Genomic DNA, 16,520 nt, shown 5'->3' with positions numbered 1-16,520 from the left:
CAAATTTTATTAGGCAATAATCTACTGTGCAAGATACTGAGGTGGTCAGAAAAGAAACGAGTCATAGGCCATCTCTCTTAGGGCTCACAATCTAGTGGGAAAGCTAGAAATGTATGTATAAGACACAGGGAGGAATGAGTTATGATGGAAATGAGCAACTGTCATAGGAGACCAGAGGGTGAGAGGTTACTCATGATTGCTGTGGTCATTGCTGCTAGTTCATTTCCAACTCATGGCCACTTCATGCGTGTCAGAGTAGAATAGTGCTGTCTGGTATGTTTAATGACTGTGATTTCAGAATTAGATTGCCTTTCTTCTGAGGTACCTTTGGGTAGACTTCAACCCCCAGCATTTTGAGTAGCTGTCAAGTGCATTAAACCCTCACATTGCCAAGGGACTCCAGTCATGTTTACAGGATCTCTGAAAAAACTTTGGTGAGGAGATTGGATTTGAATGGAACCTTGAGGGATGAGTGGGACGTCTATAGGCAGAGATGGAGAACAGGGCATTCTAGCAGGAACAAATGGGGACAGCGGTAGTTCAGTGGTAGCATTCTTGCTTTCCCTTTGGGAGACCCAGGTTCAGTTCACAGCCAACACCTCATGTGTGGTCACCTCCCACTTGTCAGTGGAGGCATTCATGTTGCTAGGATACTGAACAGGTTTCAGCAGAGCAGGCAGACTAGGACACACTAAGAGGAAAGGCCTGGCCATCTAATTCTGAAGCTCAGTCAGTGAGAGAACCCTATAAATCACAACAGTTGGATCCATGCCAAGAAAATGACACCAACCATCCCTCCTACAACACTCTGTACTCAACTGGGTTTAGTAATCCATTGCAATGGCCACACAGAACTCAGACACCATATACACAGTTATGGGGTTGATTAGGGAAGTTGTTGTTGTTAAATGCGGTGGAGTCGATTCTGACTCATAGCGACCCGGCACAGGGTTTCCGAGGCTGTACATCTTTACAGGAGGAGAATGCCTCATCTTTCTCCCGTGGAACCGCTGGTGGTTTCGAACTACCGACCTTGAGGTTGGCAGCCCTTCTCGTAACCACTACGCTACCACAGTTTAGCAGGTTACAATTCAGGGTCAGAAATGCTTAGGACACAGTTCTTTCAGTCAGGATCTCTTCAGCCATGCCCACAGGCAGGTCTCTCTCTGCCTGGGCAACAAAAGCTCTTCTTGTGCTGCTGTTAATTGCTCACAGGGCACACCACTCAACCATAAACCTCAGTCTGAAGGCAATTGGCTCTATCTCTGTGGACCAGCAAGCCTAACTTCTGCCTCAATTAAGTGCCTGGAGGCAAAACACTCTGCAAGTAAGCAGAGTCACTCAGTTTTACCCAGGTCTCTGTCTTCTGCTCTGTTTTGGTTCTGCTGTTGCTGCTCCCCTGACACTCCACAGCTACTCCCCTGGTGTTATAGCTTTCTGATCCTAGGTTAAGGAGATTCAAAGCACCAAGATTTCAGTGTCCTAATGATGTGTTCCATTCCTGGTTCTTTCTTCTTGATGGTAATGAGATCCCCCTTCTGTTTCTGAGATGGCTCATTTAATACTCAGGTTGTTGTTGTTGTTGTTATGTGCTGTGGAGTCGGTTCCGACTCATAGCGACAGGGTTTCTGAGGCTGTAAATCTTTATGGGAGTAGGAAGCCTCATCTTTCTCCCACAGAATAGCTGGTAGTTTCGAACTGCTGACCGTGAGATTAGCAGCCCGATTCATAACCACTACGTTACCAGAGCTCCTTTTATACTCAAAAAGATGGCAAAACTGACCAGTCATTATTAGTTCTGTTAACAATCTCTCACAACTGAATCATATAACCCACCAGCATCATCTCCTACCTTTTCTTACCCAGGCCTATCAGGGAAAAAATATTGTTTGGTGAGAGTTACAAGACTATGGGTAGAAGTAACTCACTGCACTATGATCAGCAACCCATTATGGGGATAACTCAAGACCAGGCACGTTTTGTTTGATTGTGAATGAGGTCTCTGAGTTTGTGGCCAGCTCAGTGGCAGCTAAAAATTACCTCAAGCAGGAGCAAAGGCAGGAGGTCAGACATTCCTGGATGGATCTAAAGTGAGGGCTGGGGGATGAGGAACTGTACTAGAAACAACTTTGTTTCTAGTTGAGAGAAAGTAGTTTGGGGTGAAATTGCAGCAGCCTTGAGTGCCAGGAGATGAACTTAGATTGGAAGTTCCTGAGGACATATGAGTCCGGTCAGTGCTTACTCTTGGGAAGAGGAGTCTGGAGGGTGAAGAGACTAGTCAAGAGGACTTGGATACAGGAAATGTGGTTTGAGAAGCACATCTTTCCATGCATTTTATGGAATTATCAGCCCATTATCAGCAAAATCTACTCTATCCTCACCTTTTTCTGAACTTTTTCCCATCACCATCTTGTTTTAATCAATTAGCAACATTTATCATCATTGACCACTGTTTCCCTAGGAACACAATCTTCACTGCCTCTTGGCTCTGCTCTTCCTTGTTGGCTGCCCTTTCTCAGTCTTCTTAACTTTCTAAAAGTTGGTGTACTCTAGGTCTCAATCCTTAGTCTTCTTCTTGATCCACACTCAATCTCTTCAGTGATTCCCCTAGTCCAGGATTGGGGAACATCTGGCCTGCGAGCTGTATTAGGCCTGTGAAATGACTTGGTCTGTCCCTACCAATGCAACCGCAGTTCCAGCCATCACATTAGGGTGAGTTAATTAAATGTTTGACCAAATATAGCATGCTAATTTTTAAGCTGATAATTGTGTATGGCCATGAATGATGTTATAAATATCCAAATGGCCCTTGGCAGAACAAAGGTTCCCCACCCCTGCTCTAGACCCATGACTTTAGATTTCCTTTATAATTTGAAGACTCCCAAATGTATATCTCCAACACAGCCCTCTCCCCTGAGCTACAGGCTTGTGTGACTAACTACATCATGACATCTCTGTTGTTGTTGTTATGTGCCATCGAGTCGGTTCTGACCCATAGCGACCCTGTATAGGGTTTATGAGGGTGTAAATCTTTACGGAAGTAGAAAGCCTCATCTTTCTCCCGTGGAGCAGCTGGTAGTTTCGAACCACTGACCTTAAGGTTCGCAGCCCAATTCATAACCACTACGCTACCAGAGCTCCTAATCATGACATCTCTAGTTATATATTTAATAGTCTCTAACTGTAACTAAGGAGCTCTGGTAGTGTAGTGGTTATGAATTGGGCTGCTAATCTCAAGGTCAGTAATTTGAAACTACCAGCTGTTCCTTGGGAGAAAGATTAGGCTTTCTGCTCCCGTAAAGATTTATAGCCTTGGAAACCCTGTGTAGGGTCACTATGAGTTGGTACCGACTCCATGGTACTCAACAACAACAACAACAAACTATAACTGCTGCAAACTGAACTTTTGGTTATTGACCCTAAAACTAAAGGGGCGTGGTGGCTCCATACAATAAGCACTGGACTGTGAACCACACAGTCAGCAGTCTGAGCCCTCCAGCAGCTCTTTGGGAGAAAGAGGAGGCTCTCTTGTCTCAAGAAGATTGAAAGCCTTGGGAACCTTAAAACAGGGAACTGACTTAACAGCACTTAACAACAATAATGACAATAATGACAACCCTAAAGCTGCTTCTCCTGCAGTGTTCCCCCATTTGGTCAATGATAACTCCTTTTTCAGTTGCTCAGGTCATCAATAATTCCTGTTGATACTATCTTGAAAATATGTTCAGAATCTGGTTTTCACCACCTCTCCTGCTACATCTGGTTCATGCCTCTGCCTGTCTGCTGTCACCCCCACCTTTCATGGACTATTGCAGTTGCTTCTTGCTGGGCCTGATTCTGATCTTGTGCCTTACAGACTGTTCCCAACACAGAGCCAAGGGTTCCTCCTTCCTTTAAAAAAAAAAAAAAAGTTTAAACAAAATATAGGTAATATGACATTGGACAGTTCAACATTTTTCATGTGTACCATTCAGAGATACCGAACGCATAAATCATATTATGCAACCATCAGCACGATCTGCTGCCAAGGGATCCTTTTAAAGTATAAGTGAGGTCATGTCACCGCTTTCCTCAGAGTTCATCTGGGACTCTTTCCCTCACTTCAAACAACAGTCCAACCCCCCAGTGACCTCTATGGCCTACTTATCTGACCATCTTCTGTTTCTCTCCTCCTGCTTGTTCCGCTTCTGTGACAATGGAAATTCCAAGCATGATCCCACCTCAGGCCTTTGCTCTTGCTTCCCCTACTTGGAGCTTCTTCCCTCAACTCTGCATGGCTCCCTCCTGCACTTCCTTTAGGCTCTACTCAAATGCCTCCTCAGCCGCAAAACTACACTTCCTTACCCCTGCATTACTGAGCCTCCTGTCTTCTCTCTGCTTTTATCTCCACTGGATATCCTATGGTCTGTCATTCCCAACTAGAAGGGAGTCACTTTGAGGGCAGGGAGTTGCTTCAAATAGTGCCTGGCATATAATAGGAATGTAGCACATGTTTGTTGAATGAATGAATCTGTGGGAGGAGCACATTGAACTTTTGTTATATGGGTGAATGAATGAATGAATGGTCGCCCTGAAGTGATACCAAGGTAAAAAAAAAAAACATCACATTGTCTCAGGGACTGCAGGAGCAGTTAGATATTGAAGACAACACTAAAAGAATCTTGCCCAGATTCAGACTTGTTTAGGCTGTGGACATAAGATTCATTGCTAGCTTTCAGGGGAGCAACTTCCCTGGTGTGGTGGGGACAAAAATGTTATTGAAAGGGGGATTGAGGCGTGAGGATGTGGAAACAGTAAATACAGATTGACTGACTCTACATCTGCAGGACAGAATGAGGTGGAGCTTTAATCTGAGGTGAAAGCAGGGCTAGGGAAAGTGATTTTTAAGGATAACACTGACATGCCACAACAAAGTAAAAACGATCTGACATGAGAACATATGTTGAATATATAAACAAATTAAAGTATTTGTGGGATATGAAGTCAGTTTCTGATTAGGTCCAAGTGGCTTCTTCACTATATGGATTACTGTGACAGACTTTTCATCCCAGACCTGTATGAGAAGGCTGCTCCCATTATTGCCCAACTGATGTGTTCAGGGAATGGAAATTCACTTTACTATCATCCTTAGAAACATGTAATGAAGACTATCATTTACTTTCTCCTTTTGCCATCTTAAAAAATAAAAACCCAACACTGCATTTTTCACCTCAAAGCCAAATAGAATTTTATGATTGCTTAATCATCTGTTATTGATATATCCTCTTAACATAAACATTAGAACCATTTACAGTAAAACTCTCAAATTCAGTCCTGGGTTGAGGTTAAGGTCAGCCTGTTTATGGGAAAAGTCTGAATGATAGGACATTTACAAATTTAAAAAATCAGGTATCTATGGTTACATAAGATTCCTGGGTAATGCAAATGGTTTGCACTTGAAAACTAGCTTAAAGATTGGTGGTTCAAACCTCCCATGCCTAGAGTACAGCCAAGAAGACTGGGTGGAGTAGTTTCATGCTGTAACACATGGGTTCACTATGAGTTGGAATTGCCTTGATAGCAATGTTTTTTTCTTTCCGTTTTTTGTTTTCATGGCTATGAGCTGCTCCTTGGAAACCCTATACAGGGTCTCTATGAGTTGGAACGGACTTGACATCACTTTACAACAACAACAACATAGCTTGTTGGAAAGAATAGGGGCTGACCAAACCTAAAATTTAAAGATTTTTGAAAATATATTAAATAAATAAGGGTAACTTTGAATTACTGTTCTGTGGTAAGCATGCACTAGGAATTTTCAGAAGCAACTTCCCCAAACCCAAACCCACTGCTATGGAGTTGTTTCTGATTCATAGTGACCCTATATTGGTTTCTGAGACTGTGAATTTTTATGACAGCCGACAACCTCATCTTTCTCCTGCAGAGTGGCTGATGGGTTTGAACCACCGACCTTGCAGATCTCAGCCTAATACTTAACCCACAGTGCTACCAATTACAGACCTGACTATTATCAGCTCAATTTTTTCAGATGAAATACTTGAAACATACAAGGATTAGCTCCTTTCTCAAGACCACCCATCTAATAAGGGCAGTCAGTTGCAAAATTTGTCAACCTGACTTCATAGCCCAATAAGGTTTCTTTTTGGTCTTTTCTGAGCTACTTCAACTATAACTAGAAGATTATATTTGCTAATCAATAGGTTGAAATGCTGGGTAGACTCTATGCACACTAACAGCTGGCTCATCATTTCCCTCCTCATGATGCAAAGTGACTTTTATTTCAGTGGGATGGGAACTTGGATGTGTAGAGGCTGGACCAGTATGCTTTTACTATAGGCTAAGGGTGCTGGTGTGGAACCCAGGACCCTTGCAGAAGCATAACAAACCCCTTTTCACAGGTGGATGGCTCCTGGGCCAAATGGGAGTCCTATGGCCCCTGCTCTCGGACTTGTGGTGGGGGTGTGCAGCTGGCCCGACGGCAGTGCAGCAACCCAACCCCTGCCAATGGGGGCAAGTACTGCGAGGGAGTGAGGGTGAAATACCGATCTTGCAACCTGGAGCCATGCCCCAGCTCAGGTAAGGAGGGCAGGACCAAGTGACCTGGGCAGCACAGGGGAGGCAAGACTGGAAGCTGGATCTCCACTCCCACCCCATGTGACTATAGTGTGCCTGTGATCAAACTTCTAACCACTGACCTTCTGACTCCCAGTCCAGTGCCTATTCTACAGAGTCATTGACTCCCCATGAGGTATTGTTGTTGCTGTTATTAAGTGCTGTTGAGTCAATTCAGACTCATAGGGATGCTGTATAGGGTTTCCGAGGAGTGACTGGTGAGTTTGAACCACTGATCTTGAGGTTCAAACTGACCTTGCAGTCCATCAGGTTATCCTGCAGCACCACACCAGGACACCTGGTGAGGTATTAGCAGCCCTGTTATTTAAGTACTGACAAGCCCAAGTTTATAAGCAGGAATTCTTAATCCAGAACCCACGTATTTGAGTGTGCAAAAAAAAAAAAAATCTCTTTTTACTAACCTCTGTGTCTAAATTTTAGCATTTACTAGAACTAGAAATGCAGGTAACTAACTATAGTAGCTGTAGTATATCTGTGGCTTTGTCACCAGTAAAATCATCCCAACTTCAAAATTACAATAGTTATCATACTAATTATTGAACCGTGTGAAATTTAGTGCTTTAATAAAGAAATCCATATATCACAAATATACTTTAAATAGATTGATAGTTGTATAGCAATATAATTACTATTCTGCATAATCTTACGTAAATTATTTTATGTATTTATTTACATTACTCCAAGAATAGTTTCACCAAGAGTATGTAGAACAAAGTTTAGGATACCTATTATAGAGGGAGTTTAAGGTGGCACACTGCTTGGGGGCTGCAGAATTACCCACATGCTGACCCCTTGGAGCCAGCCTGCTTTAGTCTTTGGAAGTTGGGAGGCTGTGTCTTCCATGAGAAGGATCACAAGGCTGAGGTTGGGATGAGCTGCTTGGAGTTCAGGATAAACTGGCACCCTTGGGAGGGATGCTCTCCATTGTCCACCCTTGCCTGGCTTGGTAACCCTTCTTATAGCTTCCGGTATATGTGCTTTCTCCTCTCCTAGCCTCTGGCAAGAGCTTTCGAGAGGAGCAGTGTGAGGCTTTCAACGGCTATAATCACAGCACCAACCGGCTCACCCTGGCTGTGGCCTGGGTGCCCAAATACTCAGGCGTGTCACCCCGGGACAAGTGCAAGCTCATCTGCAGAGCCAATGGCACCGGTTACTTCTATGTGCTGGCCCCCAAGGTGAGTACCAGGAGTGCAGGAGATAGGGCAGGGCCAGGGTCTGGAGACCCTCCAGCTGAGTACCCTTTTTCCTTCTCTCCCTGACATTGCAGGTGGTAGATGGCACTCCATGTACTCTCGACTCCACCTCTGTTTGTGTCCAAGGCAAGTGCATCAAGGCCGGCTGTGACGGGAACCTGGGCTCCAAGAAGAAATTCGACAAGTGTGGGGTGTGTGGAGGGGACAACAAGAGCTGCAAGAAGGTGACAGGAATTTTCACCAAACCCATGTGAGTTTTGTACCTTGGAGAGGGAGACAGGAAGCAAGTGGGGGAAGAATGAATGGGATTGCTTCCAGGCCTTGGGAGTTTGGATGACATCATGACAAATGCTAGATTGTGGCCAATGCCTGTGCTGTGGAGGCCACTCATAGCTTTTTAGGGATTATATGCAACAAAATGGATGCAGAAATGAATGCTTGGGCAGGTACTATATAATAGGAGATGATAGTCAAAAGTGATGGCAGGGAGGATTGGTTAAGAGTGAAACAGAGTCTATGTTTTAGATTAAAACAGATCTGAGTTCAAATCTCAGTTCACCATCTTCTGGATGATCTTGGGCAAGTGATATAATCTCTACAATCCTAGATTTCCTCTCTTGTGCATAGGCATACTTTTGAATCTCTTTCATGTAGGACTGTTGTATTAAGTCAGTTAATCCAAGTGCATAGTGCATGCTCAGTAAATGTGAATGATGCTACTCGAACTGGAATCCTCCATTCTCTCCCCAGGCCCTAGGCCCTAACCTTGGGGACTGGGTTGAGGAGAGAATGGCAGTAAACTGCAGAGAGATGGCAGTGTGAGTGGCTAGGACTGAAGGCGTCTCCCTGTCTTGGGTACACACTGGGATCCAGCTGAAGGACCATCTCTGGAGCCTCTCTATTCTCCTCTCAAGCCTGGAACTCCCTAACTTGTGCTTTCTGATACTGAGTGCATTCCCTTTTACTGTGAGGGAATACATTCCTTTGAAAGTTCTGATTCATTTTCTGGAAGAAACTGGGGTAAGCAGAGCCCCCAAAATCTCCATAAGAGGTGAGGTGATGGCTTTCTTGACAAATGAACAGTCCCACTGTTGATAATTAGAAGGCCTAGATTTGTTGTTAGGTGCCATCGAGTCAGTACTGACTCATAGCGACCCTATGCACAACAGAACAAAACATTGCCCGATCGTGGTCCAACCTTACAATTGTTGCCACACTTGAGCCCATTGATGCTGCCACTTTGCCAATCCATCTCACTAGGGGTTTTCCGTTTTTTCTCTGATCCTCCACCTTACCAAACATGATATCCTTCTTGAATTTTAGCTCTCTCCCTTGAATACAGTTCCCTGTGCTTAGCCCCTACACTTTTTCTCTGCAGTTCAGGCACTACAGTTTTATAGTGTTCTAGAATGTTCTTTCATAAGAAACACAGTAGAGTGTTCAAGTTGGGGAATTAAAGGTACATCCTGCCAGACTGGCTTTACTGATTAAGTAGCAAATATTCCATTCTCAGATTGGAAGGAATCTTAAAAGTCTTGTAGTCTAATTTGCTCACTGTATAGGTAAGAACATTGAAACCTAGGGAAATGAACTTGCTTAACCTCACATAGTGAGATAGGGACTAGATCTTGGTTTCTCAGCTCCCGGGCCACTGCTGGCTCACTAGATCCAGCTTCCTAGCCTTGTATTCAAAAGAACTGGTAGTGTAGTGGTTATGAGTCGGGCTGCCAACTTCAAGGTCAGCGGTTTGAAACGACTAGCCCTTCCATGGGAGAAAGATGAGGCTTTCTGCTCCTGTAAAGATTTACAGCCTCAGAAACCCTATACAGGGTTGCTATGAGTTGGAAACAACTCCACAGTACATAACCACTACCAGCAGCCTTGTATTCAAGCAGTATGGATTTATTCATCCTCACTGCCTCCATAGCTAGTATCTATTAAGTGATTACTATGTACCTTAACAACAGCAACAACAACTATGGACCAGGCCCGATGCTAAATGATCTATGTGCTTTAGCCTATTTAATCCTCATTATGAGTCAATGTGCTATGTTCTCTTCTGATCTCCATTTTGCAGGTAAGGAAATGGAGGCTCAGAGAAGCTAAGAAGCTTAACTAAGATCAGCAGCTAAGGAAGTGGATGGGATCTTTTTTTTTTTTTTTTTTTTAAATGTTTTATTGTGAATTATGTGAGAGTTTACATGGGAGAACATTAGCTTTACATTTATCCTGTTGTATCTCGTATATCGTTTCATTGCCGTGGTTACAATCCTCTCCATGCATCATCAACCAACCAAAGCCTGTCCCCCGGTTGTCAGAACACAAGCCCTTCTCCCTCCCTGGGTCTAAAGTCCCCAGCTGCTCCATCTCTCCGCGTCATCGTCTCTGCCTCCATCTCTGGTATCACTGCTTCTCTGGGTAGGGTCCCGCTCTCTGCTCTTCTCCCTTGATGGTCCCAGGGACCTCCGCTCCTAGACTGCAAAGGCAGTCACTCCCCTCCTTGCTACAAAATGTCTACCTTTACATTTCCAACCCTCACAATCAGTCCTGATAACAATTATTCACTATTGTATCACAAGAGACCTATCCGCATCTCCTTTCATCAGCCCCGCCTAGACAGATTGGATACTACTCAGTGGAGAGTCTACTTTCCTCCGCACCTTCTGGATCTAGGCTGGATGGGATCTTTTTGATCCCCAAATTTGTACTGTTACTTCCATACTAAAATTCACCAAAAGATAAATTTGCTGAGGAAAAAAGATCACAAGGTCGTGCAGGCAACCCATTTCATTTTAGACTGTCTGATGATATCCACATGCCAGCCTTGTGTTGGTGTGCTTTGCATGAGGTGATACAATCTGCAACAAAGCCTGGCCCCAGGGCTTGTGAGAAGGGAACCGGTTACGACTGTAAAAGAGAATGAGATCTCCTTGTCCTGTGTCCAGACATCTAACACATATACCTCCCATTTTCCCCTACTCCAGGCACGGCTACAATTTTGTGGTGGCCATCCCTGCAGGCGCCTCGAGCATAGACATTCGACAGCGGGGCTACAAGGGGCTCATTGGAGATGACAACTATCTGGCCCTGAAGAATGGCCAAGGCAAATATCTGCTCAATGGACACTTTGTGGTCTCTGCTGTGGAGCGGGACCTGGTGGTGAAAGGCAGCATGCTTCGGTACAGTGGTACGGGGACTGCGGTAGAGAGCTTGCAGGCATCCCGGCCCATCCTGGAGCCCCTGACTGTGGAGGTCCTGTCTGTGGGGAAGATGACACCACCTCGGGTCCGCTACTCCTTCTATCTGCCCAAAGAGCCTTGGGAGGATAAGTCACCCCACCACAAGGATCACCGTGACTCCAATGTGCTGCACAACAGCGTGCTCAGCCTCTCTAACCAAGTTGAGCTGTCGGACAGTAGGCCTCCCGCTCGCTGGGTGGCAAGCAGCTGGGGTCCTTGTTCCATGAGCTGTGGTGGGGGCCTGCAGACTCGGGTAGTGGATTGCCGTGACTCTCTGGGGCGGCTCTCCACCTCTGCCTGTGATGCAACCCACCAGCCAATGGAGACACGGGCCTGTGGGGAACCCTGTCCAGCTTGGGAGATTGGGGCCTGGTCACCTTGCTCCAAGAGCTGTGGTCAGGGATTTAAGAGACGTCCACTCAAGTGTGTGGGCCAGGCAGGACAGCTGCTGGCTCGGAACCAGTGCAACTTGCACCGGAAGCCGCAGGAACTAGACTTCTGCATCTTGAGGCCTTGCTGAACCAGACCTCCCTTTTATCCCTCACTCTCTGTCCTACTGGTGCTACCAGCATCTAGCCAGCTGGAATGGTTGGCAGTGGGCTGTGGCCAGGGGTCCACTCAGAAGCTGCCCACATCCAGGGACAAGGACTGTGGACCAGGGTGAGAGGGTTCTGCCTCCTCCCTTGTCTGGGCAGGAGGCCGCTGACTTCAGTCTACCTCATGCCTACTTCTCTGGTGCCCAGTGCAGGGGAGGGCTGAGAGGTGTATGTACTGGGTAGAGGCATTGAGGCCCAGATTCAGAGGGGCCTGGAGGATGGGCACCTCCCAGGCAGAATTTCAGGGACCATGGCCCCCCTTAAGGGAGGCCACAGGCTGCTGGAAGAGCCATGGCCCAGTGCCCAGCAGCTTGGCACCCTCAGGTGGCCCCAGAGACCCCTAGGCTGTCTCTGAATAAGGCAAGGTTTTATGGTGCTTTCAGCCCATCCCCCTTTTCTGGCTCACTTGGGGAAAAAACAAACCGACAAAAACTGGCTGGAGATGGAAGAAGTTGATTGGAAGGAAGAGTGGGATTAGGTATCATTGGTACCTAGGTCACTACAATAAGGAGTCCGGAGGCTTATCTTCTTCCTCCTCTCTGCCTCCCTTAGAGAATTCTCATCCTCTTCTCTTTAGTCAGGATGTCATTTTGAGTAAAGGAGCTTTCACTTGGGTGACTGTGTAGGTAGAGGTAGAAAATCAATAGGGACACTGTGGTCTTCTGCAAGAGGGATCAGACCATTAAGACTAGATGCTGGAACTTATAAGGGTGATGGATTCCTTGGCTGAATCAATGAGTCTAAGGAGAGATCTTGAGGGCCTGCTGTCACTTGGGCTGGATGGGAATAGCCATCTGGGCCCTGGACCTGGCTTTGAGATGCTTCCAGTTTATGTCACCTTGTGAGAAGGAGGTTTCAGTTCAGATGGCTCCTGCCTCCAGAGAGCACATGTAAGATTGATACCTTTGGTTCTGTGTCACCTCAGAGAACTTTCATAGTAACCAGAGGTCTGTACCCATAAAGCAGGGAGAGAGCTATGCGAGAAACCTGGAAGGGTGTGGTGGTGAACACTCACCTGTCTGCAGACTCTTCATCACCATGACAGCTTGGGTTGTTTGGCCTTGGGCACATCACTCTGCAGCCCCAGGTCTTTGCTTCTCCAGGTGTAAACTGGGGTTCACTATTTCCTACCTCAGGTTGTGCCCTCTGGGGAACCAGACCTTATCCCTCCCCTGATACAATGGTGACCTGGTGCTTCTGCCAGACCACATGTATTCCTTTACAGACTAAGTTGCCCAGTGGAGAGAAGGTTGCATAATACATGCTTTCCTATTCCCTACAACTGGGCCACCTGCTGGAGGCCACTCTGGACAGAATAACTCTTTTCATTGTCTATGTAAGAACCATGAACCAATGGCTTGACCTAGGGGCTCTTGGTACCTACCAATTAGAAACTGCTGGAAACCTTTCTTAGAGACATGTAAGGGGAGTAGGAACCAGGTCATTTCCTAAGTGGGGAACATATTTTGGAGTTAGAGGCCATATATCCAAGCAGAATACTTCTGAAGGATGCAGTTGCTCTAGGATGTATGTAGGGCATTTGTTGCTGAGTGGAGGTAGTGAGTTAATCCTTTAGGAAAGAGTACAAGATCTCAATGGAGAAATGTAATGAATGACATGAGATGAAAGCAAGTATTTATCCTGGGGAAGGGGTTCCAGACTTTTATTTGGTTTTCCCTTAATAGTCTGGATCAACCAACTAACCAATGAAGCAACCAACCACACAACTAAATAGGCAACCAATCAAGCAGGAAAGCAGGTAAGTCATGTGGTTTGGAGCCCCAGGAGAGAGCTCCCACGGGGGGCAGAAGGTATGAGTTTCTCTTAGCAGGGCTACAGTAACCCTTGAAGGGCAAAGTGATGAGAAATTAGGGAGGTGAAAGCAGTCTTCCTACTGATACTGGTGAACATTGTGGGACTTGAGGGACAAAAGGACCCAGGCTACTTGTGCCTTGGTGGTTGACGACAGCACAGCCCTGTGCTTGGTGTGTTCTCTTTGGGAGAGGAGAGGGTGGCATGGGTGCTGTGTAGAATGGGCAGGGAGGGTGTGGGTGGGGGGACATGCTTCGGGGGGACTGACAGCCCCCTAGCAGAGCAGCTTTACAGGCCATTTCAAAGAATAACAACTAGCCTTGTTTCTGACACAAGCCAGGCCTCAATACTCTTTTCTGTCATGGTGATTTTTCCCTTTTCCTAAGAAGTATAACCAAGACAACTTGAAAGGCTTGTCTTGTCTTTGAACATTTTGCTGATCCAACCGTGCTTTCCAGGGTTGAGCCGAGATAAGACTTGAGGGGCAGGTTTCTGGTGGTGGGACAAAAAGTTAAGATGATATCTCACATTACAGAAGGAAAGGAACGCTCTGGAGGCCCCAGCAAATTCCTCAGTTGGGTTTGGGTCAAGAAGGACTTGGGCTCAGGATTCCCTGCTTCCTTTGCCTGTCATGTGCACTGATTAGAGGAGTCTGACCCAAACTCTGTCTGTGTGTGGACCTTGTCATGCTGGAATGAGGGCTGGGTGGAGCTGAGGAAAGTGTGAGGGATGTGAGTGCTCCCAACCTAGGAGTGGCCGCCCAAATGCACCGGACACTGCCATCGATGTTCTTCTTCCCCTTTCCTTTTATGTTTCCTTCTTTTGCATTCCATGTACTGCAAAAGGACAGGAGAATATAGGTGCTGGCTGGCTGTGTATACTGTGTATACAGGCTGCCGTGGTGAAAGCAGCCTGCTCCTAATAAAGTGGTGTCTAAAACTCGTGTCCAGTCTCTGTGACTTCGTCTCATCTACTCACTAATTCAACACCTTTGCAGAACACCCACTGCATGCTAGCTGTGTGCTAGTTGGTATGGATATGACTGGGACTAGAAGAGACTCAGGTAACTCTGAGTAAACAAGCAAACAAAAGACTTAAGTGCAGAGAAGAAATGAACTGGAGGTGAAGCCATCTGAGGTTTATATATGTGTGTAGTGGATAGAGTAAGTCGGTGATTCAAACCTACCAGCTGCTCCTTGGAAACCCTGTACAGGGTTGCTATGATTTGGTACTGACTCCATGGCACTTAACAATAACAACAGGGTGTAGAATGACTAGAGACAGCTCTTTCAGAAAGAGAAGCAACTACCCTGATCTCCAGGAAGGACACGGCATCCTCTCAGCAGAGGGAGCACATACGTAGGCATGGGGAACACGACCCCTGTGGGTATGAATCAGGAGAAGGAGGAGCAGGGAGTGTGGGGCAAAGAGAGGCCAGAGGAGCCTCATCATACACGACCCCGAGCCCCTTTCTTAGAACGATACCCTAAGTTTCCCAAGGGAAAATTTTTATACTATTTGGAGAATATTTCCAATCTTCCTAGTTTTGGTTCAGTCCAACAATTGTAGCAACTATCTGGGCAGGGGAAGATAGTAATGTATTTGAAAAACCATCAGACTAGGAGTCCAAAAATGTGAGTGTTGGTCTCAGATCTGTGATATCCTCAGAGCATCTCATTGCTTATCTGCAAAGTTAAGAAAAACAGCAACAAAAAACAGTTGCTTGTCTAGTTGATTCTGACTCATGGTGATCTCATGTGTGTCGGAGTACAATTGTTCTGATTACTGGAAACTGATTTTCAATGGCTGATTTCTGGAAGCAAATTGCTAGACCTTTCTTTGGAGGCCCCTCTAGGTGGATTCGAATGGCCAGCCTTTTAGTGAGCAATCAAGTGTTACATGCTTGTATCACCCAGTGACTTCATAAATGAGAAAGCTAGATTTAATGTTCTCAGTTCTTCCAGCTTTAATAGTCTTGGTTTCTAGGCATAGTAATGGTTTTAACGTTGGTGGATGAATGACTGGCTTCAGATTAGGGTTTAGATATGCCTTTCCTCTGGAGCAAGGCCTAGGGATGAAAGGCATCTTTGGGAGCCAGTAGTAGACTGAGAATGATCCATTGAGTTATAAAGGTATGGGGCACAGGGGTTGTTCAGAGCAGGGTTGATTGAAGCTTTAGCACATGATAGTCCTGGTGGAAGGAGAAGCAAGCCAGAGTCCTCATGACTTTTGCTGAGGCCAGGGAGAAGTCTAGAGGAGTTTTGGTAAATGTCTAAGCCAGAAAGGCAGCAACTGTGAAGTAACATTGTTCAAAATATGGTGACATTCCTGAGGCTGTTATTTTCTATTTTTTTTTTGTGTGTGTGTGATGAGTATACAAATAAAATTTTTGTCATTTCAACATCCTTCACAGGTACAATCCAATGACATGTTCATCATATTCAGTCATCGTCACTATCCATTTCCAAGTTTTTCTATCACCCATAACTGAGCTCCAAAAGGAAAAATGGCCTCTTTCCTGCTCTCTCTCACTCCTAGTTGTTGTTAAGTGTGATCGAGTCAGTTCTGACTCATAGCAATCCTGTATAGTGTTTCTAAGGAGCAACTCATGGGGTTGAACTGCAAACCTTATCCACTAACAAATATTAGTCACTATACATTTGCCTGGTGTGGCATTGTGGGCTGATGTGCTGGATTGCAAGGTCAGTTTGAACCACAAGGTCAGTGGTTCAAGCTCACCAGTCACTCCTTGGAAACCCTACACAGGGTCACTATGAGTTGGAACCAACTCGATGGCACTTAACAACAACAAAATACATTTGCCTACTCTAAATGTTTCATATAAATAGGATTATAGATTATTTGTATTTTTATGACTGATTTATTTCACTCAGCATGTTTTTGAAACTGATCCATATTGTAGTAGGTTGTTGTTAAGTGCCATTGAGTCAGTTCCAACTCATAACAATCATGTATAGGGTTTCCACAGAGCGACTGTAGGGTTTGAACAATCGACCTTGTGGTTCAAACCACTGACCTTGGGGTTG

General features: G+C 45.6%; 1 protein-coding gene across 1 annotated transcript in view; it reads left to right on the top strand.

Annotated features, from left to right (window-relative positions):
* The window catches only part of ADAMTS15 (ADAM metallopeptidase with thrombospondin type 1 motif, 15), a 28,138-nt gene extending 16,553 nt beyond the window's left edge, over positions 1-11,585 (top strand). The window contains exons 5-8 of the mRNA XM_006873067.1: positions 6,399-6,576; positions 7,627-7,808; positions 7,901-8,076; positions 10,811-11,585. Of these exons, the coding sequence (XP_006873129.1) occupies positions 6,399-6,576; positions 7,627-7,808; positions 7,901-8,076; positions 10,811-11,585 (1,311 nt within the window). The remainder of the gene's footprint in view (positions 1-6,398; positions 6,577-7,626; positions 7,809-7,900; positions 8,077-10,810) is intronic.
* Positions 11,586-16,520: the final 4,935 nt, after the last annotated feature.

This window comes from Chrysochloris asiatica, unplaced genomic scaffold (genome assembly GCF_000296735.1).
Source record: "Chrysochloris asiatica unplaced genomic scaffold, ChrAsi1.0 scaffold00222, whole genome shotgun sequence".
Classification (NCBI taxonomy): Eukaryota; Metazoa; Chordata; class Mammalia; order Afrosoricida; family Chrysochloridae; genus Chrysochloris; species Chrysochloris asiatica.
This window is presented reverse-complemented; position numbering and strand designations above follow the sequence as displayed.